The sequence below is a fragment of the Podarcis vaucheri genome (genome assembly GCF_965113315.1).
Source record: "Podarcis vaucheri genome assembly, chromosome: 10".
Lineage (NCBI taxonomy): Eukaryota > Metazoa > Chordata > Lepidosauria > Squamata > Lacertidae > Podarcis > Podarcis vaucheri.
Genome location: NC_138748.1, coordinates 72,144,648 through 72,171,305, shown reverse-complemented (window position 1 = coordinate 72,171,305; position 26,658 = coordinate 72,144,648). Strand labels below are relative to the sequence as shown.

The following is a 26,658-nucleotide window of genomic DNA, read 5'->3' as shown; positions in this document are numbered from 1 at the left end:
TTAGGACCTGTGGCTTTTCAACCTGTTCATAAATGATCTAGAGTTAGGAGTGAGCAGGGAGGGGGCAAAGTTTGCTGGTGGCAGTAAATTGTCCAGGATTGTTCAAACAAAGACAGAATGCAAGGAGCTCCAAAAAGAGCTCTCCAAACGGTGTGATTGGACAGAAAATACAGTTCATTGTCAACAAGATTAAAGTGGTGCATGTTGGGGCACAGGGAAACACCCTCTTAATATCATGTGCAGGATCATGGGGTCTGAACCGGGTTTCTCTGTGTGCTCTAGGAGACCAGGGGAGAGGGGTGAGGGAACAGCTGCAGTCCCCTGTGGTTCCTGTGCAATGTTTGCCATCTTGCCAAAGGTTGCAGGCAGCTTTACCTGCAGCAATTGTATGTTGATTGCCCTCTTAGAAGACAAAGTCCAGCAACTGGAGGAACATGTAGCTACGCTCCAAAGAATTAGAATTAGGAGAGCTGGTCGCAGCAGGAGGGGGGGGTGTCTCCCTGGATGCTTCAGTAGCCGGCCTCCTCTGGGTCTCCTGGTCCCCCTCCCCTCTTCCCTCTGGGTCTGAACTGCTCTCTGCCCCAAACTCTTCCTGCTCAGCAAACCCTGTTTCCTCCTCAGCTCGCAACACCTCCCCTCCCATTCTGCTCCCCTTTCTCCCTCTTTCTGCTCATCGCTATCCCACCACCAGTCCCCAGGATCTGAGCCTTCTTCCTTTGTGGGTCTCCCAGCTGGTGCCCCCCCTCACCCCGCCAGTCCATGACAGCAAAAGCAGCCATAGCAGTAAAATCAGTATGATAGTAATATACACTCTGGTTCTCTGGTAGGAAAACTCCCTAGCAGCAGGATTGAATAATAACTTCTGGGAATATGGAAAAGTATTATCTTCTCCCAACCCCAGAATAAGCACGACTCTGGGGTTGCTCCATGGGGTTCATGAGTGAAGATGGGCCCCCCAGGAGACTTCCCTCGTACCTGTAGCCCCTCCTTCCCCATCCTGCAAATAGGCTTGGGGGTAAATCTCCCATTCAATTTCAGTATTTCAAGCTTTTTTTCAGAATGCGCAGGGGGCAGGGAGATGTTATGGTGAAGAAGCAGTGTTTGGAGATCATACGGTGGTGGGGGTGACAGAGCTTGGTGCAAAAACCATCTTGCATGCTTGAGCAGAGCAACTCCAGGGCATCAGCAGGGTAGAAGCCACATGCAGAGCAATTCCCACGCTGATGACAAAAACGCACACAGAGGCAGCAGGACTTCTTCAGTAATAGTTTACTGAGCTTTGAAAGCATACAGTTCTCACTGGGTCCCCAGTGAGGCACAAAACTTATCTCCTGAGAGCAAATCCAGTTTCAGTGGTAAAAAAATACACCACACAGGATATCCAAGTCAGGCACACAAACCGGCAGAAGGGAGCAAGGGAGGAAAGAGGCTGGAAGGACACAGGGCAATGGAGGTGTGTCTTTCGCTTCCTGTTGCCTGGGAGGGAAGTCAGGAACTCGGCATCTGCAGGGGCTTCACGAAGCAAAGCTTTATGCTAGCTATTCCAGGCAAATGCGCATCCTAGAAACACACACTGTGATCTGTGCTATATTGCCGTATCAGTTGTTTTATGGGGATTTTTCTGTCCCCCCCAAAAAAATATTCATTTTATAACACAAATAAAGAACACAATCAGAAAAACAAACAATACAAACAAAGTCTTGTCATATCCTTATTTTCCTATACATTGTGAAGTGGGCTTCCCCAAGTCCTACCTATCTGATTTTCATTTTACTTCATCTTTAGCAATTTTCATATATAATCATTTCTAACAATCTTTTTTTTTAATCACACTTAAAATAACTTCACATTTTATCACTTACAAATAATACTATTTTAAAATACATTATCTTCTACTTCTAAGCCTGCAGCATATATCCACTTCCAAAGCTATTCTAAGATTTAAATATTAACATATTTTTTTCAAATATTCCTTAAACTTCTCCCTATCTTCTTCCACCATCTCCTCTCTCTGGTCTCAGAGTCTCCCGGTCAGTTCGGCAAGTTTCATATAGTCCATCATCTTCATCTGCCCTTCTTCGATAGTTGGTAAATCTTGTTTCTTCCAATTATTTGCTAGCAACATTCTCGCAGTTGTTGTGGCATACAGAAAAAAGTAACATCTTTATTCGGTATTTAATCCCCCACTATACCAAGTAAAAATGCTTCTGGTTTTTTAACAAATGTGTTTTTCAATACTTTCATCAGTTCATTATAAATACTTTCCCAGAAGTCTTTTTCCTTGGGGCACGTCCACCACATGTGGTAAAAGGTTCCTTCTTTTTCTTTATATTTCCAGCATTTATTATCATGAGTACGATACATTTTTGCAAACTTCACTGGTGTTAAATACCATCTATACATCTTTTTCAACAAGTTTTCTCTTAATACATTACAAGCTGTAAATTTGATTCCTTTGTTCCACAAGTTCTCCCAATCTACCATCATGATATTGTGCCCCACATCCCTGGCCCGTTCAGTCACTACAGATTTCTCTTGTTCATCTTTCGTATGCCATTCCAGCAATAAATTATACATCTTAGATAGGTTTTTTGGTTTTGTATCTAATAATTCCATTTCCAGTTTGGATTTCTCTCTTTGAAAACCAATTTTCTTGTCCATTTTAAACACTTCATTTATCTGGATGTACTGGAACCTATCATCTAATTTATCTTTCAACAGATCACTCCATGCATTTAAATGGTTTCTCCCCTGTGTGAGTCTGTTGATGTCTTCTAAGGTTTCGATTATCACTAAAGCTCTTTCCACACTCCAGACATTTAAATGGTTTCTCCCCTGTGTGAGTCCGTTGATGTTTTCTAAGGGATCCATTATTACGAAAGCTCTTTCCGCACGCCATACATTTACATGGTTTCTCCCCTGTGTGAGTCTGTAGATGAATATTGAGGAGTCCACTCTGACTGAAGCTCTTTCCACACTCCATACATTTATATGGTTTTTCACCCGTGTGAGTCCGTTGATGTATTCTAAGCTTTCCAGTTTCACTAAAGCTCTTTCCACACTCCATGCATTTAAATGGTTTCTCGCCTGTATGAGTCCGTTGATGTAAAGTTAAGTATCCCCTATGACTGAAGTTCTTTCCGCACTCCATACATTCATATGGTTTCTCACCTGTGTGAGTCCGTTGATGTCTTCTAAGTTCTGCATTGAAACCGAAGCTCTTTCCACACTCCATACATTTAAATGGTTTCTCCCCTCTGTGAGTCCATTGATGTCTTCTAAGTTCTGCATTGAAACTGAAGCTCTTTCCACACTCCATACATTTAAATGGTTTCTCCCCTGTGTGAGTTCGTTGATGTATATTGAAGTGTCCACTCTGACTGAAGCTCTTTCCACACTCCATGCATTTAAATGGTTTCTCTCCTGTGTGAGTCTGTTGATGTTTTCTAAGGGTTCCATTTTCACTAAAGCTCTTTCCACACTCCATACATTTAAATGGTTTTTCACCCGTGTGAGTCCGTTGATGTATTCTAAGCTTCCCAGTTTCACTAAAGCTCTTTCCACACTCCATGCATTTAAATGGTTTCTCGCCTGTATGAGTCCGCTGGTGTAATTTAAGGTGTCCACTCTGACTGAAGCTCTTTTCGCACTCCATACATTTATATCGTTTCTCCCCTGTGTGAGTCCGTTGATGTGTTCTAAGGGATGAATTGGAATTAAAGCTCTTTCCACACTCCATGCATTCATATGGTTTTTCCGCTCTGTGAGTCCGTTGATGTCTTCTAAGCTTTCCAGTTTCACAAAAGCTCTTTCCACACTCCATACATTTAAATGGTTTTTCCGCTCTGTGAGTCCGTTGATGTCTTCTAAGTTCTGCATTGAAACCGAAGCTCTTTCCACACTCAATACATTTAAATGGTTTCTCCCCTCTGTGAGTCCATTGATGTCTTCTAAGTTCTGCATTGAAACCGAAGCTCTTTCCACACTCAATACATTTAAATGGTTTCTCCCCTGTGTGAATCTGTTGATGTTTTCTACAGTTTCCACTATCACTAAAGCTCTTTCCACACTCCATGCATTTAAATGGTTTCTCCCCTCTGTGAGTCTGTTGATGTTTTTTAAGGGTTCTATTTTCACTAAAGCTCTTTCCACACTCCATGCATTTAAATGGTTTCTCCCCTGTGTGAGTCTGTTGATGTTTTCTACAGTTTCTACTATCACTAAAGCTCTTTCCACACTCCATGCATTTAAATGGTTTCTCGCCTGTATGAGTCCGTTGATGTAAAGTTAAGCATCCCCTCCGACTGAAGTTCTTTCCGCACTCCATACATTTAAATGGTTTCTCCCCTGTGTGAGTCTGGTGATGTAAATTGAGGTGTCCACCCTGACTAAAGCTCTTTCCACACTCCATACATTTGTATGGTTTCTCTCCTGTGTGAATCCGTTGATGTATATTGAGGGATCCACTCTGACTGAAGTTCTTCCCACACTGCATGCATTTGAATCCTTTCTTGCCCATGTTAATGTGCTGATGTATTCTAAGTTTTCCGATATCAGTGAAACTCTTTCTACAGTCCTTACCTTTCAATGGTTTCTCCCCTGTCGGAGGTCATTGATGTGAAATATGTGTGCTGCATTCAATGAAGCATAATCCACATTTCACACATTTTAATTTCTCTTTCTAATGAAACGAAAGGTGTCCCATCTCCTGGACTTCTGACTGTCTTCTCCATCTCCTTCTTCAGAGTGGGAGGAAAGGAAATCCTGTTTGAGTTTCAAGGAAGAGAACAAATGGAAAGAGAGCACATCAAATGCCATTAGCAGCTTTTCTTATTTCAACATCTCCTACATTCCCCTGCCTCCTACCCATGTTCCCAGTTTTGAGGAAATAAAGATGGAATGATGTCAAATGATAGTAATGCAGCAGGAAACTTTCATAATCCTCAATCATCATTAATAAAGCAGCATGATCTTGGAATGCAGCCTTCTCAAATCAATTGTTTCCTCACAGGAAAGGCAGCTGCTCTCTGTCCATGACATGACCCTCTCTTTCTCTGGTTCATTGTTCCTTTGGACAATTCCCATCCTCTGCGTCATAATCCTCCATCCACCACCACCCGTTTCCACCTCTAGATCTTCAGCAGTCACCTGCACAGTCCCACTGGCCTCAGAAGATCCATGTGGACCATTACTTGAGACCCAGGTCTACATCTTTTCCAGGGACTGTGGTCTGGGTCAGTCAGAGAACTAGCGACAAGGCTAGGTGCTTGGGGTCAGCTGAATGGGTGCTCAGGGAAGCTGCTTTTCTTGGAGATGGACCTCTGTCTACATGCCTCACATGGCATGGAGAGAGCAGGAGAAGCAGAACGAAAGCAGCTGGCGCATGGGAATCCCAGACGGAAATACCCACCACAATGGTTCTTTATAATAATGATGTGCTGCCTGATCTCTTGCACCGTCTTCTGACACAGGACTATCCTAATCTGGCACTGAAAAGCAGGATATTCAAGGCAAAGAGATTACTGTACTTAATGGTAGGTAGCATTGCTGGTCTGACGCAGTTGAAATATATATATATTTTTTAAGTCCAGTAGCATCTTAGAGACCAACTATGTTTGTTCTAGGTATAAGCTTTCGTGTACATGCACACTTCTTCATATAGTGAAGGGTGGTAGGAGATGGTAGTAGGAGTACATTTCTGAGGAAAAACCCCACCCCACCCTCCCACGATATACAAGGGTCTGGTGACATCTGTGTCACTGTATCTGAAGAAGTGTGCAACACGACTACCTACCTGAATCTAGATGTCATGGGGTGTTGGGGAGCAGTAGTTCTCCTTTGGTGGGGGACATTTCCTGCACCTTCTGGGGTCATTTTACCACCCTTGGTGCCCACCCTGCACTCTGCTCCCCCTGTGGCTTCCAGAAGCTGTCAGCATGCAAAAGGGGTTCAAGCAACAGCTTCAACCGGCCAGCTAAACCAGGTGAGGAAAGCTGATGGGTCTCAAATCCTTGGTGGGTTGGGGAATTCTGCTGCAGGTGAACAGAATCCAACCTTGTGGATGAAGAGGAGGAGAACAACCGTGAATCCCACAATCCAGAAGGCAGATTCTGCCTGTGCTGAAGAGGAAAGTGAAGGGCAGATGGGGCTGGTCAACTTGGAGGCTTGTTATCAAGTCCCAGAGTTTCTCTGACATTGAATTATATATAAATTACAGTATTGAAATGCGCCTGCTCCCATGTCATATTCTGTTATTACTCTACTCTGTTTGTCTGTTTCTTACTTGCGTACTGTTTTGGTATTGTTATGGAAATTACGGGGGGGGCACATGTTTAAAGTTAAATATTACAAATATTATGCCTGAATATATCCTTCCAACTTGACAGCTCAGGGAAGTCACCTAGCTTTAAAAATAGTATAAAATCATCTCCTTTCCCAGTTCCCCCCATTCCAAAGCTATTTTCCCCTTGAAAAAGGACTCCAGGAATTTCTCAGAGGTGACAATTGCTGGGCTCATTGTCATCACCTGACTCGCCTCAGGTTCCAGACATGCAAAGGAACTTCTATTGTACTTTTGGGTGGTGGGTACTTAAGACATATTTGTCTATGCTAATCTTATACCTGAGTCTTGCCCTACCATGTCTGCTTATGCTAATCTTGTACCAAGGACTTGTCTGGACATGTTTGCCAAGGTTAACCGCTCCCCTTCAAACTGTATTCTGGGATGTGGTGGGAAAGTTTTAAAAGTCTTTGTCACCCCATCCTCGGGGTTCAAAATTTGCTCTTTGAACTTATTGCACAATAAACTTTGGTCTACAGCTATTTGCTCCAGTTGGCTGGACTCCTTCCTTTATTCCGCAGGGACCCATGGGCTCTGCCTGACCAGCTGGGGGACTGAGCAGCCTCACACCTAGATTTTTCCCTAACAGTATGCTAAGTCAGGGTTTTACTGTATGTTACCGTATTTTTCACTCCATAGGATGCACTTTTCCTCCCCTAAAAAGTAAGGGGAAATGTCTGTGTGTCCTATGGAGCGAAGCCAGCAAGAGCCGCTGCTGCTGAGCTGAGCCAGGCAGGAGGGAGGGAAGGGGATTCTGTCCATCCCTCCCTCCTCCCAGGCTCCCCTTGAAGCAGGAAAGTGGGAGGGGAGCTGCTTACACTCGTGTAAGCAGCTCCTCTCCCACTTTCCTGCTTCAAAGCAACCACGGAGGAGGGAAGGAAGGGGACCATGGATCCTCTGCTAGCGAAGGCAGTGGATTCCCTCCTCCCTTCTCTCCTCCCAGGCTCCCTTTGAAGCAGGAAAGTGGGAGGGGAGCAGCTTACACTCGAGTAAGCAGCTCCTCTCCCACTTTCCTGCTTCAAAATGGAGGGAATCTGCTGCAGTTGCAAGCAGAGGATCCATGGCTCTCCAGTGGCTTGCTTTGAAGCAGGGTGCGGGGGTGCAGGGGGGAAAGAGGGCAGGAAATAGATGCCAGGCAGGAAGACACAACCACACTTTGACCACTGGAAAGTCCACCTCAGCCTCCCCAGATTTCCACTGAGATGGCCAGGTTAATCTCGATGGCCATAAGAGCTGGAAACTTGCATGGGCTGTTTATTTAAAGACGAAAACATGCACACACGTGAAAGAAATCCTCCCAGGTTCCTGGACACAACCCACGTTTGATATCCACACAAGTTACATGGATGGCATTGGCAACTGGAAGAGCAGCCTGGTGAAAGAGCAAGTCCTGGTTTCAAGCTTAAAATCAGCTCTTTCGTGGTGGCATCAAACAACCCTTTGGCTGCAAGGGGAATTCCTCCCTTAATTGAGGATGCTACAGTCTACAGATGCTGTGACTGCCTGCCCTTTCCCCTGAGCTATAAAAGCACCTTCAGTAGGGTGATGGGAGGTGACACAGTCATCTTCCAGATGTGCAAAGAACCACACTCTCAACACTAAATGCGACAGCAAGCCTCACGCTCAGATCTGAAGCATACCGGTAAATGGGAACCTAGGAAGCTGCCTTATAAGGAGTTGGACCCACTACTCCATCTAGCTTAGTAATGTCAACACTGACTGGCAGCAGTTTGCCAGAGTTTCAGGCCTGGAGAAGCCGGGGATTGAACGTGTGGTGTTCTGCATGCAAAGCCACTGAGGTTACAGCTGTTCCCTTTAAAAACAAACTCATGGTCCTCATGGTTCTGAAGAAAGGGCTAATTTAAGCAGGAACAGAGGGACCTTCCCTATACCACGTCAGGACCCCTGAGTCCATTTAGCTCACTTTTGTCTTCACTGATGGGCAGAGGCTCACCAGGGTTTCAGGAGACCCACCCTCAGCCCTACCTGGAGAAGCTTTCAAGGACTGAGCTTGGGATCTTCTCCATGTTCTCCCTATTGAGCTATGATGGCTCCCTCCCTTCTCCATCCCTCCTCCTCTGCAGGAGGCCTATCTCGGCTTGTCATTATAATGTATAAATGTCAAGGGCTTTGAGATGCATATAAAGTCAGGCTCAGCATTATTAACTGGACTTAGATAAGCCATGGTTCCCCTTCCTTCCCTCCTCTGAGGCTCGCTTCAAAGCAGCAAAGCAGACAGGAGCTGCCCACTTTGCTGCTTTAAATAGTTTAGTACAACATTTGATTCAAAAGATTTTATTCCGTGTTTTCCTCCTCTAAAAACTAGGTGTGCCTTAAGGTCAGGTGCGCCCTATGGAGCGAAAAATACGATATATTTTTGCTATTTTGGGGATCCTGTTATGCTTCAGAACAGTCATACCTCATGTTACATTTGCTTCAGGTTGCATGTTTTCAGGTTGCGTCCGGAGGCAACCCAGAAGTACCCGAAGGGGTTACTTCCGGGTTTCGCCACTTGGGCATGCGCAGACATGCAAAATGATGTCACGCGCATGTGCAGAAGCGGCGAATCGCGACCCGCGTATGTGCAGACGCAGATTGTGTTCTGCTCATGTTGCGAACGGACCTCCGGAACAGATCCCATTCGCAACCAGAGGTACCACTGTAATCAATTTCCCAGCTGAATTATTTTTTTGCTGCGTCCGAGTGGGTTTTTTTTTGCTACTCTGCTAATTATACGTCAAACTTGCTCTGCAGATTGTTATGGAGGAGCAAGATCTGCCACCTTAAGCCATAAACAGCCTCGGCGCTGGAATCCTGAACGAGCATCTCCACCCCCATCGCTCAGTCCGGGCAGGGAGGTCCTCCTCCGAGGGTCTTCTGCTGGTTCCCTTGCTGTCAGAAGTGAAGTTCCAGGGAACCAGACAGAGGGCCTCCTGCCCTATGGAATGCCCTCCCATCAGAGGGAAGGAAATGGGCAACTCTCTGACATTTAGAAGACAGCTGCATTGGGATGTTTTTAATGTTTGATTGTCTTTTTTATGTACTTGAAGCTGCCCAGAGTGGCTGGGGAAACCCAACCAGATGGGCGGGGTATAAATACTGCAATCATTCTTATTATCTTGTATATTTTGTAGTTATTTTGGAATCTGTACTGCAATATCAGGTCACAAAATGTTATGGGTGGAGAAAATCACAGGGTTGCCATAAAGAAGAAGAGGAGGAGTTTGGATTTGATATTCTGCTTTATCACTAACCAAAGGAGTCTCAAAGCAGCTAACATTCTCCTTTCCCTTCCTCCCCCCACAACAAACACTCTGTGAGGTGAGTGGGGCTGAGAGACTTCAGAGAAGTGTGACTGGCCCAAGGTCACCCAGCAGCTGCATGTGGACGAGCGGGGAAGCGAACCTGGTTCCCCAGATTACGAGTCTATGGCTCTTAACCACTACACCACACTGGCTCCCAGTGTAAACTGTAATCCCACCCACAAACTCTCATTCACATACAGTCTGTAAATTTGGGAAGGTTGCACAGCTCACCTGTGCTAATACTGTCAGTCTTTGGCAAGTGTGGGGAAGCCGCAGCCCCTCCGCCCCCCCCCCCAAGTTCCTTTAAGAGACCCACGTTGCACGGGGCGGGCTCACCTGCAGCGAAACAAACGCAGCTGCCCTGGCAGAGTGGAGCCAGGCTGGGGGGACCCCAGAAATGTGTCCCTAGAAGAAATGAAAGTCCTAGGCTCTGTGGTTTAACCCACAGTGCCACCCGTGTCCATAAGAAAGGATAAATATGAGGAAATCTGGAAGGATTACTTAAGAGAGAAGGCAGAAAGTAGTGTGAAGTAGGGGGAGGAGAGGTGCGGAAATATTGTTAAAAAGGTGTAGTTATACGTATATCAGTACTCAAATCTGAATTGCTAAAGTGCGTTATTAGTGATATTGTGGTTTTTGTTTTATGTGTTTTTTTGTGGTTGATGTTTGTGTTGAAAAAATGATTTTAAAAAAAGGTTGTCGTAAACTAGAATCCCACCCACAAACTCTCATTCACACAGTCTGTAAATTGAGGGGAGGGTCACACACCTCACCTGTGCTAATACTGGCAGTCTTTGGCCTGTGTAGGCACACCTTGTATGTAGAGCCTCCAGCCACAGGCACTGTCTATCTTGAAAATGGGTCCTTTGACTGGGAAGATTCATTCAGTTGCTGTCATCGGATGCTGAAGGATTGCATCTCAGCTTGTCAGTCACTCTGACATTGCCTACAAAGAATAAGAGGAACAGAAATGCTTTCGAGGTGCAACTTCCATATCAGCCCTGAGAGCCATTCCATGGACTCTGCACCCCTGTTTCTGATGACAGGTGTACATTATCCTCATCCTCAATGAACCAGGCAGTGGAAAAGACACTTGAAGATGGAAGCCTGAGAGAGAGGAAAAGGTTTCTGGCTGCTTCCTGGGTGGGATTGCGGAAACCAAGAGCTGCTTCTGAGGAGGCCTCCCCCCTTCCCTCTTCCTCTGGGGATTTCCTCTCCTCTCCAGGGGGACCAAAGGTTGGACTGGGCAGAACCCCTGGGTCTGGGCAGGGGCTTATGGGGGCGGGAAGAGGATGGAGATTGAAGGAAGGAAGGGGTGGGGGGACTGGACCCCCCCTCCCCCACTATCCAGGGGTCCCTCTCTGGTTGCCTTGAAGGGGGGGTCGATTCCTGGGTGGGAGGGAGAAGCCAAGGCGGCCCCTCCAGAGAATTCCCGCGGGCGCAATGATGGAGACGTCTCCCCAAAGACTCGTTTCCCCCCCCCTCAATGCTGCGCTTCCTTGCCCCTTGGCCCCCTCCCTCTCTCCCGGAGTCTCCCCTGCACCCAGAGGCCCCCTGGGCGCGGCTCACCCCTCGCCATGCGTGACCCATCTCTCCATCCGGAGGGGCCCCCCAAAATGAGATGGGGAGGGACAGGGGGGTCTCTATCTAGGCGTCTCTCGCGCCCCTTAACCCTTTCATGGTCTGCCTCTCTCCGCGCGGAGCGCACAGGGCCCCAGGGATGCCTGCGCGGGGGAAACGGGGCCAGGGAGTCCTCGTGGGACCCCCTGGGTGGGCGCCCCATGTCCTCCCCTGCCGAGGAAAGCCCCCTTCGCAGCACACGTCCAGGGATCCAGACCCACGGAAGGCGCTTTGGGGAGCTGGCGCGGAGTCCCTCTCCGGGTCCTTCTCTCCCCTCTCCTCTCCTCTCCCCCCCCCCGCGACCCCTTTACCTCTTTGTCCTCGATCCCGATTCTCATTTCCTTTCCTCCAAGATCGATGTTTTGTTGGGGGGGGGGTCCCCTGCCGCCCCTCCTCCCCTTTCCGAAACCGCGCTACCCTAGAGCTATGGCGCTGAGCGGCAATCCGGCGTAGAAGCTCCACTTCCGGGAGAATTAGGCAGTTTGGGAGGGGGCTCACCCCCCCTTATTCCCCGAACAGAAGCCGGATTGGAGGAGGAGGAGGAGGAGGAGGATCCTGATACTTCCAAAGGAGAAGCCCAGGAAAGCCTTGCAGCTAGAGGGATGTCTGAATACTATTATGCTTCTTAGGGGAAGAGGGTACTTAAAAATGTGTGGGAAACTGGGGTTGTGGACAGGGGTGGGTGACGGGTCCATGTTTCTGAATGCCAAAGACTCCTACTTTGGGACAAATCTGTGATGCATCATAGAAAATGTAATGGGAAATGTATTGTGGGAAATGGGGAGAGGTCTTAAAAATCCATGCAACCATCTTCTCGGGGTTCCTACTCTTGGTGTGTTTGAACCTTGTTGCAACACATAAAGATCAGGTCAACTGACCGCCCTTTGCTTCTTTAACTTGGCTGGATTCTCCTTCTTTTGCTGACCGGAGGGACCCCCGGGGAGTGGCACCCTGAGGAGCTGGGCAGCGGAGTGAATCCGCACCCCGGGATATTTTCCTTCTCAACTTTATCCCACCTGAGCCTCACCCCCTTACCTAAAAGCCAGACACAGCACAATGTGACAGGATTGTGACTCCTGCCCTCAGCAAACAAAATAGGACCCCTCCCCCCCCAGAGCAAAGCAACCCCGGGATGCTGAGGTCCCCAAACCCTTGAAATGGAAAGGGGAGGGGGCTCGGGAAACCTTCAGGGAGCAGGCGGGGAGGGGGCTGCCCAGGCTCCAGAAGCTCCTTCTCGCTGGTTCCTCCCCATCGCCCTCCTCCTGCCTGCCTCCCCTCCGCTTCTACTGGTCCTTTGCAAGTGCGGGGAAGCTCTAGTCCCTCCGGCCCCCCTCAAATTCCTTCTGAGAGCCCCACATTGCACGGGGCAGCCTCACCTGCAGCGACACAAAACGCAGCTGCCCTGGCAGAGTGGAGCCAGGCTGGGGGGCACCGTGGGGACCCCAGAAACGTGTCCCTAGAAGAAATGCGCCTCCTTCCTTCTCTGGTGTTCAAGTGCTGTCGGTGGGCTTCCCAGAAGAGACCCCTACTTGGCCCCTGGCAGGACAGGGGCCCCTTGGGCCTGATCCTGCAGGGCTCACCTGACGTTCTGATGCAAGTGAACCCTCCTTTGTCCTTCAAGGTGAACAGGGTTTCCCAAATTTGGGTCTCCAGCTGTTTTTGGACTACAGCTCCCATCACCCCTAGCAAGCAAGACCAGTGGTCAGGGATGATGGGAATTGTAGTCAGGCCCTCCAGGTGGCTCTGGCAAGTGAGCCCAGCTGCAAGTGACAAGGGTGGGGGGATTCCTTCCTGGTGTTATGGAAATTACAGGGGAGGGGGTTACCATCTGACATTATCCCCTGGGACGAGGATCCCCAAACCCCTCTCCACTCAGTCGCAAAGGCACGACTCACACATCTTATAAATACAAGAAAACGCTGTCTCTGCATTTTAAGAATGGGATTTACGGACTTTGTGTTTTATGAATGGGATTTATGAATAACCGAAGCTCACCAATCAAGAGCACTATATTTTGACAGCTAGCCAATGGGGGTTATTGAACTGCGTCGTCTGTCGGACGGAATCAATAGACGGCTGGAACTGCCTCCAAACCAGCCTTTCAGCTCAGCCTTCGCACAATTGTCTCAGCGCCCTCTTGCTGCTCACACTATGGGCAAAGTATATTAAATATAGCCATGTTGGTTTTGATTGCCCAAAGTTGCTGGAGTGTTACAAAGATTGTGTCTGAATGTACCGTATCCTTTCAGCTTGACAGCTCAGGGAATGATACCTAAATTTGTTAATTCATATAAAATCCATACTTTAACCGATTCTTCCCATTCCAATGCCGTTTTAACTCTTAAGAAAAAGTAAATTTAGGCTTCACCCTCCTCCATGACCCTGGAAGCGGATAGCCACGTAGGCAGTGATAACAGGGCCTCCTGCCATAATCCCCTGAGTGTGAGAGCATGTACACTTCGCCCCACCCAGGGAGTGACCAAGGGGCGACAACAGACTTCCACAGAGGCAGCTGACCAAACCAGGTGTCGCAGGAAACCCCCCTCCCCCAATCATTCAGTTTTTATAAATTTGACACACACACGCACACTCACACACTACATACGCTACGCTTCTGTTATAAATTCATAGAAAATCAACCATACATCGGATCTGCACCATTGCACTTCTTTTTACTCCATGAAGGAAGGACTACAAAATGGGGAAGGTCTGATACAGGGCAGCCATAATCCCTTCAGCATACCAGCACATCCACAGGAGCCCTGCCCAGTTGGCATGGCAACCTTGATGGTCCCAGACAGAAGACCATCAAGGACTTGCATATGAGAGTGGATTCAACAGGGACTGGAACAAAGGACAATGATCAGATCTCCCCTCTGGGGGCAGGAAACTGTCAGCTCCCCTTTGTCTTCTGGAAGAGACTCGTGGGGAGGGGGAAAGAGGAACCAGCAAGGTGTCAAGATACTCAGGTTACTTCCACAACCCCTCCCTCAAACCCTCCTGTTGGTGATGTGTCAATGATGTAGTCATGATGTAGTTGTGATGTCGTTCCAGGGGTGTAGCTTGGGGGTTTAGTAGCTAATAAAAGTTGGGGTCTTCTTTTGTCCGGGACTTCCATTTTGCTTCATCTTGTGGTGGGTGGGAGTCCTGTCGCGACAGATTTCAATAAAGGCCCAAGCCTACAGGCTGCTGTTTTGCTCCAAATTGTCCTGGTTGGCGTCTTTTTTGGCCAAGGGAGCCCTCGGATTCCTCCGTTAACACAGGTGTTCTGAAAGCCCAGCTCAGGAGAAGCCCTGAGGGCAAGGATGTAATTTGATTATGAATTGATTTTAGAATGTATTTCAATTAATTGATTGTGATTTTATGTAAACTGTGTTACTTTTACTGTTGTTAGCCGCTCTGAGCCCGGCTTTGGCTGGGGAGGGTGGGATATAAATATATTTCATTTTAATTATTTAATAATAATAATAATAATAATAATAATAATAATAATAATATTACAGTGGCACCTCAGGTTACAGACGCTTCAGGTTACAGACTCTGCTAACCCAGAAATAGTACCTCGGGGGAAGAACTATGCTTCAGGATGAGAACAGAAATCGTGTGGCGGTGGCACAGCAGCAGTGGGAGGCCCCATTAGCTAAAGTGGTACCTCAGGTTAAGAACAGTTTCAGGTTAAGAACAGACCTTCGGAATGAATTAAGTACTTAACCCGAGGTACTACTGTATTGTGTCGATAGTTTTCTTGTTCTTTAGGTGATGGGTACTGGAGAGGTGTCCAGAGATGTATCTGATAGAGTGACCAACTGTTGCACTTGTGTAACCCTTTGATACATACTAGTGAAGATGCTACTCGAAAAGTATTCTGGGTGAAGGGGGGGGGAGTTTTAAAAGTCGATGTAAATTGTCCAGGGTTGCTCAAACAAAGAGAGATGCAAGGAGCCCCCAAAGGACCTCTCCAAATGGGGTGAATGGGCAGAAAATACAGCATCATAAAGTGATGCAAAAAAACCGACACCCATTAATATAATGTATAGGCTCATGGGTATGAACTGGATTTCTCTGTGTGCTCTAGGGACCAGGGGAGAGGGGAGCTGGTCGCAGCAGGAGGGGGAGTCTCCCTGGATGCTTCAGCTGATGGCCTCCTCTGATGGTCTCCTGGCCCCCTCCTCTCCTCCCTCTGAGCATGAACCGCTCTCTGTCCCAGCCTCTTACTGCTCACCAAACCCTGTTTCCTCCTCAGCTTGCAACACCTCCCCTCCCATTCTGCTCCATTTCCTCCGTCTATCTGCTGATCGCCATCCCACCACCAGTCCCCAGGATCTGAGCCTTCTTCCCTTGTGGGTCCCCCAGACTGGTGCCCCCCCCCGAACACAGCCAGTCCATGACAGCAAAAGCAGCAGCAACAGTAAAATCAGTAGGATAGTAATAAGCACTGTGGTCCTCTGGTAGCAGCATGATTGACTAATAACCTCTGGGACTATGGAAAAATATTATCCTCCCCAAACCCCAGAATAAGCAGTAGCGCTGGGGTTCCCCTAAGTGGTTCATGAGTGAAGATGGGCCCGCCAGGAGACTTTCCTGGTACCTGCAACCCATCCTTCCCCCTCTTGCAGTTAGGCTTCGGGGGGGGGAATCTCCCATTAAATTTTAAGTTTTCTTCAGAACGTGCAGGGGGCAGGGAAGAAGTTCCGTTGAATAAGTAATGTTTGGAGATCATGCGGTGGTGGGGGTGACAGAGTTTGCTGTAAAAACCACTCTGACACAAAAATACGCATCTATCAGGCTTGAGTAGAGCAACTCCAGGGCCTTAGCCTGACAAATTGGTGGGGTAGGGGCCACATGTAGAGCAAGTCCCACACTGACGTCAAAAACACACACAGAGGCAGCAGGACTTCTTCAGTAATAGTTTACTGAGCTTTCAAAGCCTACAGTTCTCACTGGGTCCCCAATGAGGCACAAAACTTAGCTCCAGAGAGCAAATCCAGTTTCAGCGGTAAAATCATACAGCACACAGGATATCTACATCACGTAGACACACACCGGCAGAAGGGAGCAAGGGAGGAAAGAGGCTGGAAGGACACAGGGCAATGGAGGCGTGCCTGTCATTTCCTGTCGTTTTGGAGGGAAGTCAGCAACTCAGCATCTGCAGGGACGTCACGAAGAAAAGTTTTCTGCCGCTGCTTGCAGGCACATCCCAGAAACACACACTGTGATTCACAATGTATTGCCACATCAGTTGTTCTTCAAAGGTTATCGAGATGTGGTCTAGAAACCAGTATTGGACCAGATATCAATATATCGCCCAGCCCTAATCCTCACTCACCACCAGCAAACCAGATTCATCCTCTCTATCAAAAGGTACTTTACCTCTTAGATTATACTCACATTGTTTGACATTGCATTCAATATTTCATTGCTGTTCAGTTTTACATATAAACACAAGAACTTCAAATACATATCGTGTGTTTAAGACTGATTTCCTGCTGAGTTCACTGCTGTGAAGAAAGAGTGGACACTGAAAGGAAAACGTCCCGCACTCCATACATCTAAATGGGTTCTTCCATGGGAAAGTCCCTGGATGTTCCTTAAACACTCCATTGTAAATAAAGCACTTTTTGCAATCTTTTCATTTAAACTGCTTCTCAAGCCCCAGAATAAGCAGGTTGCCCCATGGGGTTCATGAGTGAAGATGGGCCCACCAGGAGACTTCCCTGGTACCTGCAGCCCCACATTCCCCCTCTTGAACTTAGGCTTTGGGGGGAAATCTCCCATTGAATTTCAGTATTTCAAGATGAGGTTCTGTCGAAGAAGAAGTGTTTGGAGATCATATGGTGGTGGGGGTGACAGAGTTTGGTGCAAAAACCATCTTGTGTGCTTGAGTACAGCAATTCCAGGGCATGAGCTAAGTAGCAGCAGGGTAGGGGCCACGTGTAGAACAAGTGCAACACTGAGGTCAAAAAGACACACACAGGCAGCAGGACTTCTTCAGTAATAGTTTACTGAGCTCTCAAAGGCTACAGTTATGACTGGGACCACAGTGAGGCACAAAACTTAGCTCCTGAGAACAAATCATTCATATGGTTTCTCCCCTGTGTGAGTCCGTTGATGTATATTGAAGGTTCCACTCTTACTGAAGCTCTTTCCACAGTGCATACATTTATATGGTTTCTCCCCTGTGTGGGTGCGTTGATGTGTTCTAAGGACTCCATTCTGAATGAAGCTCTTTCCACACTCTATACATTTATATGGTTTCTCCCGTGTGAGTCTTTTGATGTCTTCTAAGTTTTCCATTATCACTATATCTCTTTCCGCACTCAATGCATTTAAATGGTTTTTCCCCTGTGTGAGTCAGTTGATGCATATTTAGGTGTCCACTCTGAATGAAGCTCTTTCCACACTCCGTACATTTAAATGGTTTCTCCCCGGTGTGAGTGCGTTGATGTGTTCTAAGGCTTCCATTCTCACTGAAGCACTTTCCACACTCCATACATTTAAATGGTTTCTCCCCGGTGTGAGTCCGTTGATGTGTTCTAAGGTTTCCATTCACACTGAAGCACTTTCCACACTCCATACATTCATATGGTTTCTCCCCTGTGTGAGTCCGTTGATGTTTTCTAAGGTCTCCACTGTTACTGAAGCTCTTTCCACAATGCATACATTTATAAGGTTTCTCCCCTGTGTGAGTCCGTTGATGTTTTCTAAGGTCTCCATTCTGACTGAAGCTCTTTCCACACTCTAAACATTTAAATGATTTCTCCCCTGCGTGAGTCTCTTGATGTCCTCTAAGGGTTCCATTATCACGAAAGGTCTTTCCACACTTCATACATTTAAATGGTTTCTCCCCTGTGTGAGTCTGTTGATGTCTTCTAAGTTTTCCATTATCACTAAATCTCTTTTTTTAAAAATTATTTTTATTGCGTTTTTTACAGATAGAGATCTTCAATCATTTACACAGAAAAAACATCAATTATAAAAAGAGAAAAGAAAGAATAGAGAAGAATTGACCATTTCGAAACTCATTTCAGTCTATCATCGGACTTCCCCACATCTCCCCACAGTGCATTGTTTACAATAAAAACACCAGCAAATTATATCCTTGTTTCATGCGTTTCTTTTTTACTTTAAATCTTACCTTTTAGTTTAAATTACTTATTATCGATTTACTTTAATAAGCCAATATAATAACATTTTTAACCATTTAAACATTGGTCCTTTCCATAATTTATTGTTAAGTTTCAATGTCCTCCACTCTCATTGCTGGAGCTATTTTCTCCAAGTCGTGCGAGTTCTTATAATTCATATAATTTGTAAAACTTTTGCAAATAGTCCTTAAACTTTTTCCAATCCTCTTCCATTGCTTCTTCTCCCAAATCTCGGATCCTGGCAGTCATCTCGGCCAATTCCATGTAGTCCATCAGCTGCGTTTGCCACTCTTCCAGTGTGGGCAAATCTTGAGTCTTCCAGTGTTTTGCAATAAGGATTCTTGCTGCTGTAGTTGCATACATAAAAAATATTCTATCTTTCTTTAACACCTTTTGGCCGACTATGCCCAAAAGGAAGGCCTCTGGTTTCTTGGGAAAGGTGTATTTAAACACCTTTTTTAACTCGTTATAAATCATTTCCCAGAAGGCCTTCACTTTAGGGCACGTCCACCATAGGTGAAAGAATGTCCCTTCAGCCTCCTTACATTTCCAACATCTATTATCAGTCAAATGATATATTTTTGCCAGCTTGACTGGGGTCATGTACCACCTGTATATCATTTTCATAATATTTTCTTTCAAGGCATTACATGCCGTAAATTTCATACCGGTGGTCCATAACTTTTCCCAGTCTTCAAACATAATGTTGTACCCAATGTCTTGTGCCCATTTTATCATGGCTGATTTGACTGTCTCATCCTGAGTATTCCATTTAAGCAGCAAATTATACATTCTTGACAATAGCTTAGTCTTTGGTTCTAACAATTCTGTCTCTAGTTTCGATTTTTCCCCCTGGAAGCCTGCTTTTTTGTCCATCTTAAACATCTCCTGAATTTGGGCATAGTGAAACCAATCTTGCACCTTATCCTTTAGTCTTTCATAACTCTGTAACTTCCAAGTGTCACCAATTTTTTCTGTTATCTCCCCGTATGTCGGCCAGCCGGCCTCCATATTGGGTTTTTTCCGAGCCTTGGCCTCCACTGGTGATAGCCACCTCGGTGTCTTACTTTCTAGTAAGTCTTTATATTTTGTCCAGACTATAAATATTGCTTTTCTGACAATATGGTTTTTGAACATTTTGTGTGTTTTCACCTTGTCGTACCACAAATACGCATGCCACCCCAACGAGTTATTGAACCCTTCCAGATCTAGGACATCAGTGTTCTTTAACAAAACCCAGTCTTTCATCCAGCAGAAGGCTGCAGCTTCATAATATAACCTTAAGTCTGGCAGGGCAAACCCCCCTCTTTCTTTTGCATCAGTTAGTATTTTAAACTTTATTCGGGGCTTTTTGCCCTGCCAAACAAACTTTGAAATATCCTTCTGCCACTTTCCAAAGCATTCCACTCTGTCCACGATCTGTAAGGTTTGGAACAAAAACAGCATTTTTGGCAAAACATTCATTTTTATAGCTGCTATTCGGCCCAACAAGGAAAGTTTCAGTCTTGACCAAATTTCTAGATCTTTTTTAACTTCAGACCAACATTTTTCATAATTATCTTTAAATAAATTCAAATTCTTGGAAGACAAGTTAACCCCCAGGTATTTCACTTTTTTAACCACATTTAACTCTGTTTCCCTCTGAAAATCTTCTGTTTCTAAAGATGTCAAGTTTTTCCCCAATACCTTAGTTTTTTGTTTATTCAACTTGAAACCAGCCACCCGACCAAACTCCTGGATCAATTCTAAAACTCTTTTTGTACTAGATTCTGGCTCCTGTAACGTCAAAACCAGGTCATCTGCGAAAGCTTTCAGTTTATATTGTTTCGCTCCGACCTGTACCCCTTGTACCTGCCGGTCCTTCCTGATCATATTCAAAAGCACCTCCAGGACTGAAATAAATAATAGGGGGGAGAGAGGGCACCCCTGCCGTGTCCCTTTTTCAATTTGGAACTCTTCTGTCACCACATTGTTCACTATCAACTTAGCTTTCTGTTCTGAATAAATTGCCTCTAAACCATTTTCAACCCCCCGTCCCACTCCCATCCCTTCCAAATTTTTCTTCATAAACTTCCAGGAAATATTATCAAAGGCCTTCTCCGCATCAATAAAAATTAACACTGCTTTAATGTTAATATTAGTTTGCAAAAGTTCCAGAATATCAATAATGTTCCTGGTGTTGTCAAACAAGTGTCTACCTGGGAGATAGCCTGCCTGGTCCTTGTGAAATACCTCATTCAGTACTTTTTTAAGTCTGCTTGCCAAAATGTCTGCAAATATTTTGTAATCCACATTTAGGAGTGAGATGGGACGCTAGTTCTTAAGCTGAGTCTTTTCAGTTTCCACTTTAGGTATCAATGTGATGAAAGTTTCTTTCCACGTTTCCGGCGCCCTCCCTCCATCCATAATCTGGTTGCAAACCTCCATTAATGGTTGTATCAAATAGTCTTTTAATGTCTTATAGTACTTGGAGGTAAGTCCATCAGGGCCTGGAGATTTGCCCAACTGCATGTTCTGAATGGCATCCTCAATTTCCTGTTGTGTTATTTTATGATTCAAGATTGATCTCTTTTCCTGAGAAAGTTCTGGTAGGCCGTTGACTTTCAAAAATTGATCCATCTCGAACACTTCCTCGGGCCCTTGCGTGTACAGTTTTTTAAAATATTTCTGGAAAAACTTTCTAATTTCGCCTGGTTTCTGAATGTTTTTCCCTTCAACTTCTAGATTGGTAACATAGTTCAATTTTTGTCTTTTCTTCAACTGCCATGCTAGCAGTTTTCCACATTTGTTCGCTGATTCAAAAGATCTTTGTTTCATTTGTTTAATTTTCCATTCCACTTCTTGGTTTATCAATTTCGTATATTGTGATTGGTGGAATTTAATTTCTCTCAAAGTCTCTTTTGATTTTGGGTTTAATCTCAATTTTTTCTCTCCATCTTTTATCTTCTGTAATATCTTATCCTTTTTTCCATTCCAGAGTTTTTTCTTAATCGTGTTCTGTTGTATCAGAAACCCTCTCATTACAGCTTTACTTGCGTCCCAGATTATTCTCTTTTCCACCGAGGTGTTCAAGTTAATTTCAAAATAATCTTTTAAAGCTTTTTGGGCCTTCTTTACAATCTCTTGATCTCTTAACAGGTTGTCATTCATTTTCCATCTGAAGGAGCCGGTTGGAGTAAATCTTAATTCCATTTTCAGGGCGTTATGGTCGGAGCAGGTCTTTGGGCAGATTTCCACTCTAACAGTCTTAGGTGCCAGCCCTCTAGTTACCCAAATCTGGTTGATTCTTGTCCATGACAGGTGAGCTTCAGAGAAGAAAGTTCCCTCTTTACCTAGAGGGTTTCTTGTCCTCCATGTATCAATCAAATCCATATTGTCAGTCAGTTCAAAAAAGGTTTTAGGTAGTCTGCCGTCCTTAGTCAGATTTTGGTTTTGAGACTTATCCATTAAAGTAGAAACCACCCCATTCATGTCTCCCATCATAATGATGTTAGAATAATCCAGATAGTCCAGCAATGTCTCATGCAACTTCTTGTAGAATTCTGATTTCCCCTCATTTGGTGCGTAAATTCCTAATATCAAAACTTTTTCTCCTTGAGTTTGTATTTCGATTGCCAGGATTCGTCCATATTCATCTTTAAATAGAAATTTCGGTGACAAGTTCTCCTTTGCATAAATCACCACGCCTCTTTTCTTAACTCTGTCTGATGAAATAAATTCTTGGCCCAATCTTTTATTAATTAACACTTTCCTTTGGAGTCTTGTCACATGTGTTTCCTGCAGACAAATTATATCCAGATGTTCCTTTTTCAAAATATGAAAGATCCTTCTCCTTTTCTCCGGGGAATTTGCGCCATTAATATTCCAGCTGTATAGCTGCAGAGACATCCTGAATCAATCTGTTGTTACTCTTTATGGGGTGTCTTCTTTTTCTTCCGTACCCGAGGCAGAAGGTAATGGTTCTACTCCAAGCTGTGGTTGTGGCCAAGGAACCGCTATTCCCTTCTGTAGGTCCTCTCCGTGGTCTTGCAGGAACTTCTGGCTATCTTCTTTTGTTTTAATTTTAATTTTCTTTCCTTTGTAGGTAAAAGATAAACCTTGAGGGAACTCCCACCTGTAAGGTATCCCGTTGCCTCTCAATAGTCTTGCTAGGTCCGTGTATACAGCTCTGAGGTCTAAAAGTTGTTTTGGTATATCCTTGTAAATTTCCACTCTCTTATCTTGGATCTCAATCAATTTCTTGAAATGAAGGTCCAATATTTTGTCTCTCTCCTGTTTAGATCTCAGAATGATCAAACAGTCCCTGGGTCTGTCCTTCCTTGTTACTCTTCCCAATCTAAATGCAGTTGTTATTTTAAAGTCTTGGTCAACTTTTATACCCCAGAACTTGGAAAACTCCACTGTCAAATAGCCAATCAAATCTTCTTTCTCAAGCTCTGGGATGAGGCGGAGTCTCAGATTATTTTCCCGATTTCTCAATTCGACCATAGACAGGTAGGCTTGCTGGTCACTAATGTGTTTATGTAGTGGCCTTACTTCCCCTTTTATTTCCTCAATTTTTTGATTTGCTTGGTCAGCTTTCAAATTGGCAGCTTCGGCCAGTTTCCGATTTTCAGATGCTGTATCTTTAAGATTTCCGATTGCTTGTGAATGTTGTGTCACTTGTTCAGTAAGTTTTGTGATGGAGGATGTGGCTAAATCAATTTTTATCACTAAATCTCTTTCCGCACTCCATGCATTCATATGGTTTCTCCCCTGTGTGAGTCCGTTGATGTGTTCTAAGGTTTCTATTATCACGAAAGCTCTTTCCACACTCCATACATTCATATGGTTTCTCCCCTGTGTGAGTCCGTTGATGTCGTATAAGGATTGCATTTAAACTGAAGCTCTTTCCGCACTCCATGCATTTAAATGTTTTCTCTCCTGTGTGAGTCTCTTGATGTCTTCTAAGGGTTCCATTATCACAAAAGGTCTTTCCACACTCCATACATTTACATGGTTTCTCCCCTGTGTGAGTCTGTTGATGTCTTCTAAGGTTTCCATTGAAACGGAAGCTCATTCCACACTCTATACATTTAAAAGGTTTCTCCCCTGTGTGAGTCAGTTGATGCATATTTAGGCTTCCACTCCAACTGAATTCCCTTCCGCACTCCATGCATTTAAATGGTTTCTCCCCTGTGTGAGTCTGCTGATGTAAATTTAAGTGTCCACTCTGACTGAAGCTCTTTCCACACTCCATACATTTATGTGGTTTCTCCCCTGTGTGAGTCCATTGATGAGTGCTAAGTACATCACTCCGACTGAAGCTCTTTCCACAATCCAGACATTTAAATGCTTTTCTCCCTGTGTGAGTCCGTTGATGTATATTGAGGTGTCCACTCTGACTGAAGTTCTTCCCACACTCCTTGCATTTGAATCCTTTCTTGCCCATGTGAGTCGGCTGATGTGTTTTATCAGTGAAAGTCTTTCCACACTCCATACCTTTAAATGGTTTCGCCACTTTTGGGGTTTGTTGATGTGAGCTATGTGTGCTCATTCAATGAAACATGTTCCACATTTCACACATTTCAATGTCTATATCTAATGAAACCAAAGGTGCCCTTTCCCCTGGAAGTCTGTCTCTCTTCTCCATGACCCTCCTCAGTGTGGGAGGAAAGGAAATCCTGTTTGGGTTTCAAGGAAGAGAACAAAGGGAAAGAGAGCACATCAAACACCATTAGCAGCTTTTCTTATTTCAGCATCTCCTATATTCCCCTGCCTCCTACCCATGTTCCCAGTTTTTATGAAATGAAGATGCAATGTCATCAAATGATAGTAATGCATCAGCATGGGAGGAAAGGAAATCCTGTTTGGGTTTCAAGGAAGAGAAGAAAGGAAAAGAGAACATATCAGATGCAATTAGCGCCACCTCATATTTCAACATGCCCTATATTTCCCCTGCATCCTACCCAGCTTCCAAATTTTTAGGAAATGAAGATGCAATGATGTCAAATGATAGTAATGCATCAGCAACCTTTCATTATCCTCAATCATCATTGATAGAGCAGCATGATCTTGGAAAACAGCCTTTTCACATCAATTGTTTTCTCACAGGAAATGCAGCTACCCTCTCTCCATGAAAAGGCCCTCTCTGTCTCTGGTTCATCGTTCCTTTGGACATTTCCCATCCTCGGCATCATAATCCTCCATCCACCCCTGTTTCCACCTCTAGATCTTCATGAATGACCTGCACAGTCCCAATGGCCTCAGGAAGTCCATGTGGACCATTATATGAGACCCAGGTCTACATCTTTTCCAGGGACTGTGGTATGGGTCAGTCAGAGAACGAGTGGCAAGGCTTGGTGCTTGGGGTCAGCTGAATGGGTGCTCAGGGCAGCTCCTGTTCTTGGAGATGGACCTCTGTCTACATGCCTTGCATTGCATGCAGAGAGCAGGAGAAGCAGAAGGCAGCAGATGGCAAATGGGTAACCTCCTTCCCATTGTTCCTTATAATAATGATGTGCTGCCTGATCTCTTGCACCGTCTTCTGACACAGGACTATCCTAATCTGGCACTGAAAAGCTGGATATTCAAGGCAAATGGATAACTCTACTTAGTGGAAACTTCATCCTTGAATATGTAGTACTGATTCATTAACAACCTGAAGTTGTGTTATTTCTTGAGATATGAATTTATTCCTGATCTGAGCGTTTTTTCCTACTCTCCTAACTATATGTCAGTCTAGGAGATTGTTATGAAGAAGCAAGTTCTGCAACCTAGAGCCCTAAACAGCCTCGGTCCTGTAGACCTGAAGGAGTGTCTCCACCCCCATCCTTCACTCTGAACACTGAGGTTCTCCTCTGAGGGTCTTCTGCTGGTACCCTCCCTTCAGAGGTCAAGGAAATGAACAACTACCTGACATTTAGAAGATAGTTGAAGGGAGAACTGTATTAGGAGGTTTTAAATGTTTGATGTTTTACTGTCTTTTATGTGTACTGGAAACCCAAAGAGATGGACAGGGTATAAATACTACAATCAGTTGTATTATCTTGTGATTTTTTGGTAGTTATCTTGGAATTCGTAGTGCAATATCAGGTCACGAAATGTTTTGGGTGGAGAAAATCACAGGGTTGCCGTAAACAATAATCCCACCCACACACTCTCATTCACATACAGTCTGTAAATTTGGGAAGGTCACACACCTCACCTGTGCTAATACTGGCAGTCTTTGGCCTCCATAGGCACACCCTGTCTGTAGAGCCTCCAGCCACAAGCACTGTCTATCATGAAAATGGGTCCTTTGACTGGGAAGAATCTCAGCTTGTGAGTCACTCTGACATTGCCTACAAAACATAAGAGGAACAGAAATGCTTTTGAGGTGCACCTTCTATAGGAATCCTGAGATCAATTAAATAGGTTCTGCACCCCTCTTTCTGATGACAGGTGTACATTTTCCTCATCCTCAATGAACCAGGCAGTGGAAAAGACACTTGAAGATAAAAGCCTGAGAGAGAGGAAAAAGTTTCTGGCTGCTTCCTGGGTGGGATTGCGGAAACAAAGAGGGGCTTCTGTCTATCATGAAAATGGGTCCTTTGACTGGGAAGAATCTCAGCTTGTCAGTCACTCTGACATTGCCTACAGAAAGTAAGAGGAACAGAAATGCTTTTGAGGTGCAACTTCTGTATCAATCTTGAGAGCCATTCCATGGACTCTGCACCCCTGTTTCTGATGACAGGTGTACATTATCCTCATCCTCAATGAACCAGGCAGTGGAAAAGACAAAGATGGAAGCGTGAGAAAGAGGAAAAGGTTTCTGGCTGCTTCCTGGGTGTGACTGGGGAAACAAAGAGCCACTTCTGAGAAGGCCTCTCCCCTCCCCTCTTCCTCTTCCTCTTTTCTCTCCTCCCCAGGGTGAACAGCCATTGGACTGGGCAGAATCGCTGTGTCTGGACAGGGCAGGAGCTTACGGGAGGGAAGAGGATGGAGCTTGCAGGAAGGAAGGGGTGGGGAGACTGGAGCCCCCACTTTCCAGGGATCCCTCTCTGGTTGCCTTGAAGGGGGGGGTCGATTCTTGGGTGGGAGGGAGAAGCCAAGCCGGCCCCTTCGGAGATTCCTCGTTGGCGCACGATGGAGACGTCTCCCTACAGACTGGTCTCCTCCCCCCAACCTCGCCAATGCTGCGCTTCCTTGCCCCGGGGATGCTCCCCTCCCTCCTCCCCCCGGGTCCCCCCACCCTTGGCCCCCTCCCTCTCTCCCGGAGTCTCCCCTG

At 45.5% G+C, this 26,658-nt stretch overlaps 3 protein-coding genes across 3 annotated transcripts in view; 1 reads left to right on the top strand and 2 right to left on the bottom strand.

Annotated features, from left to right (window-relative positions):
• Positions 1-26,658, top strand: part of LOC309541245 (uncharacterized protein) — a 328,128-nt gene that overhangs the window by 90,738 nt on the left and 210,732 nt on the right. The gene's annotated exons all lie outside the window — the stretch shown is intronic.
• The window catches only part of LOC309542447 (uncharacterized protein), a gene marked incomplete at its 5' end in the record, with an annotated part of 89,528 nt that overhangs the window by 48,908 nt on the left and 13,962 nt on the right, over positions 1-26,658 (bottom strand). The window lies entirely within an intron of this gene.
• The window catches only part of LOC309542342 (uncharacterized protein), a gene marked incomplete at its 3' end in the record, with an annotated part of 60,519 nt that continues 36,583 nt past the window's right edge, over positions 2,723-26,658 (bottom strand). The window contains exons 5-6 of the mRNA XM_082241073.1: positions 10,419-10,591; positions 2,723-4,764 (exon numbers count right to left, since the gene is read on the bottom strand). Coding sequence (XP_082097199.1) covers positions 2,723-4,519 — 1,797 coding nt within the window. The 5' untranslated portion in view covers positions 4,520-4,764; positions 10,419-10,591. The remainder of the gene's footprint in view (positions 4,765-10,418; positions 10,592-26,658) is intronic.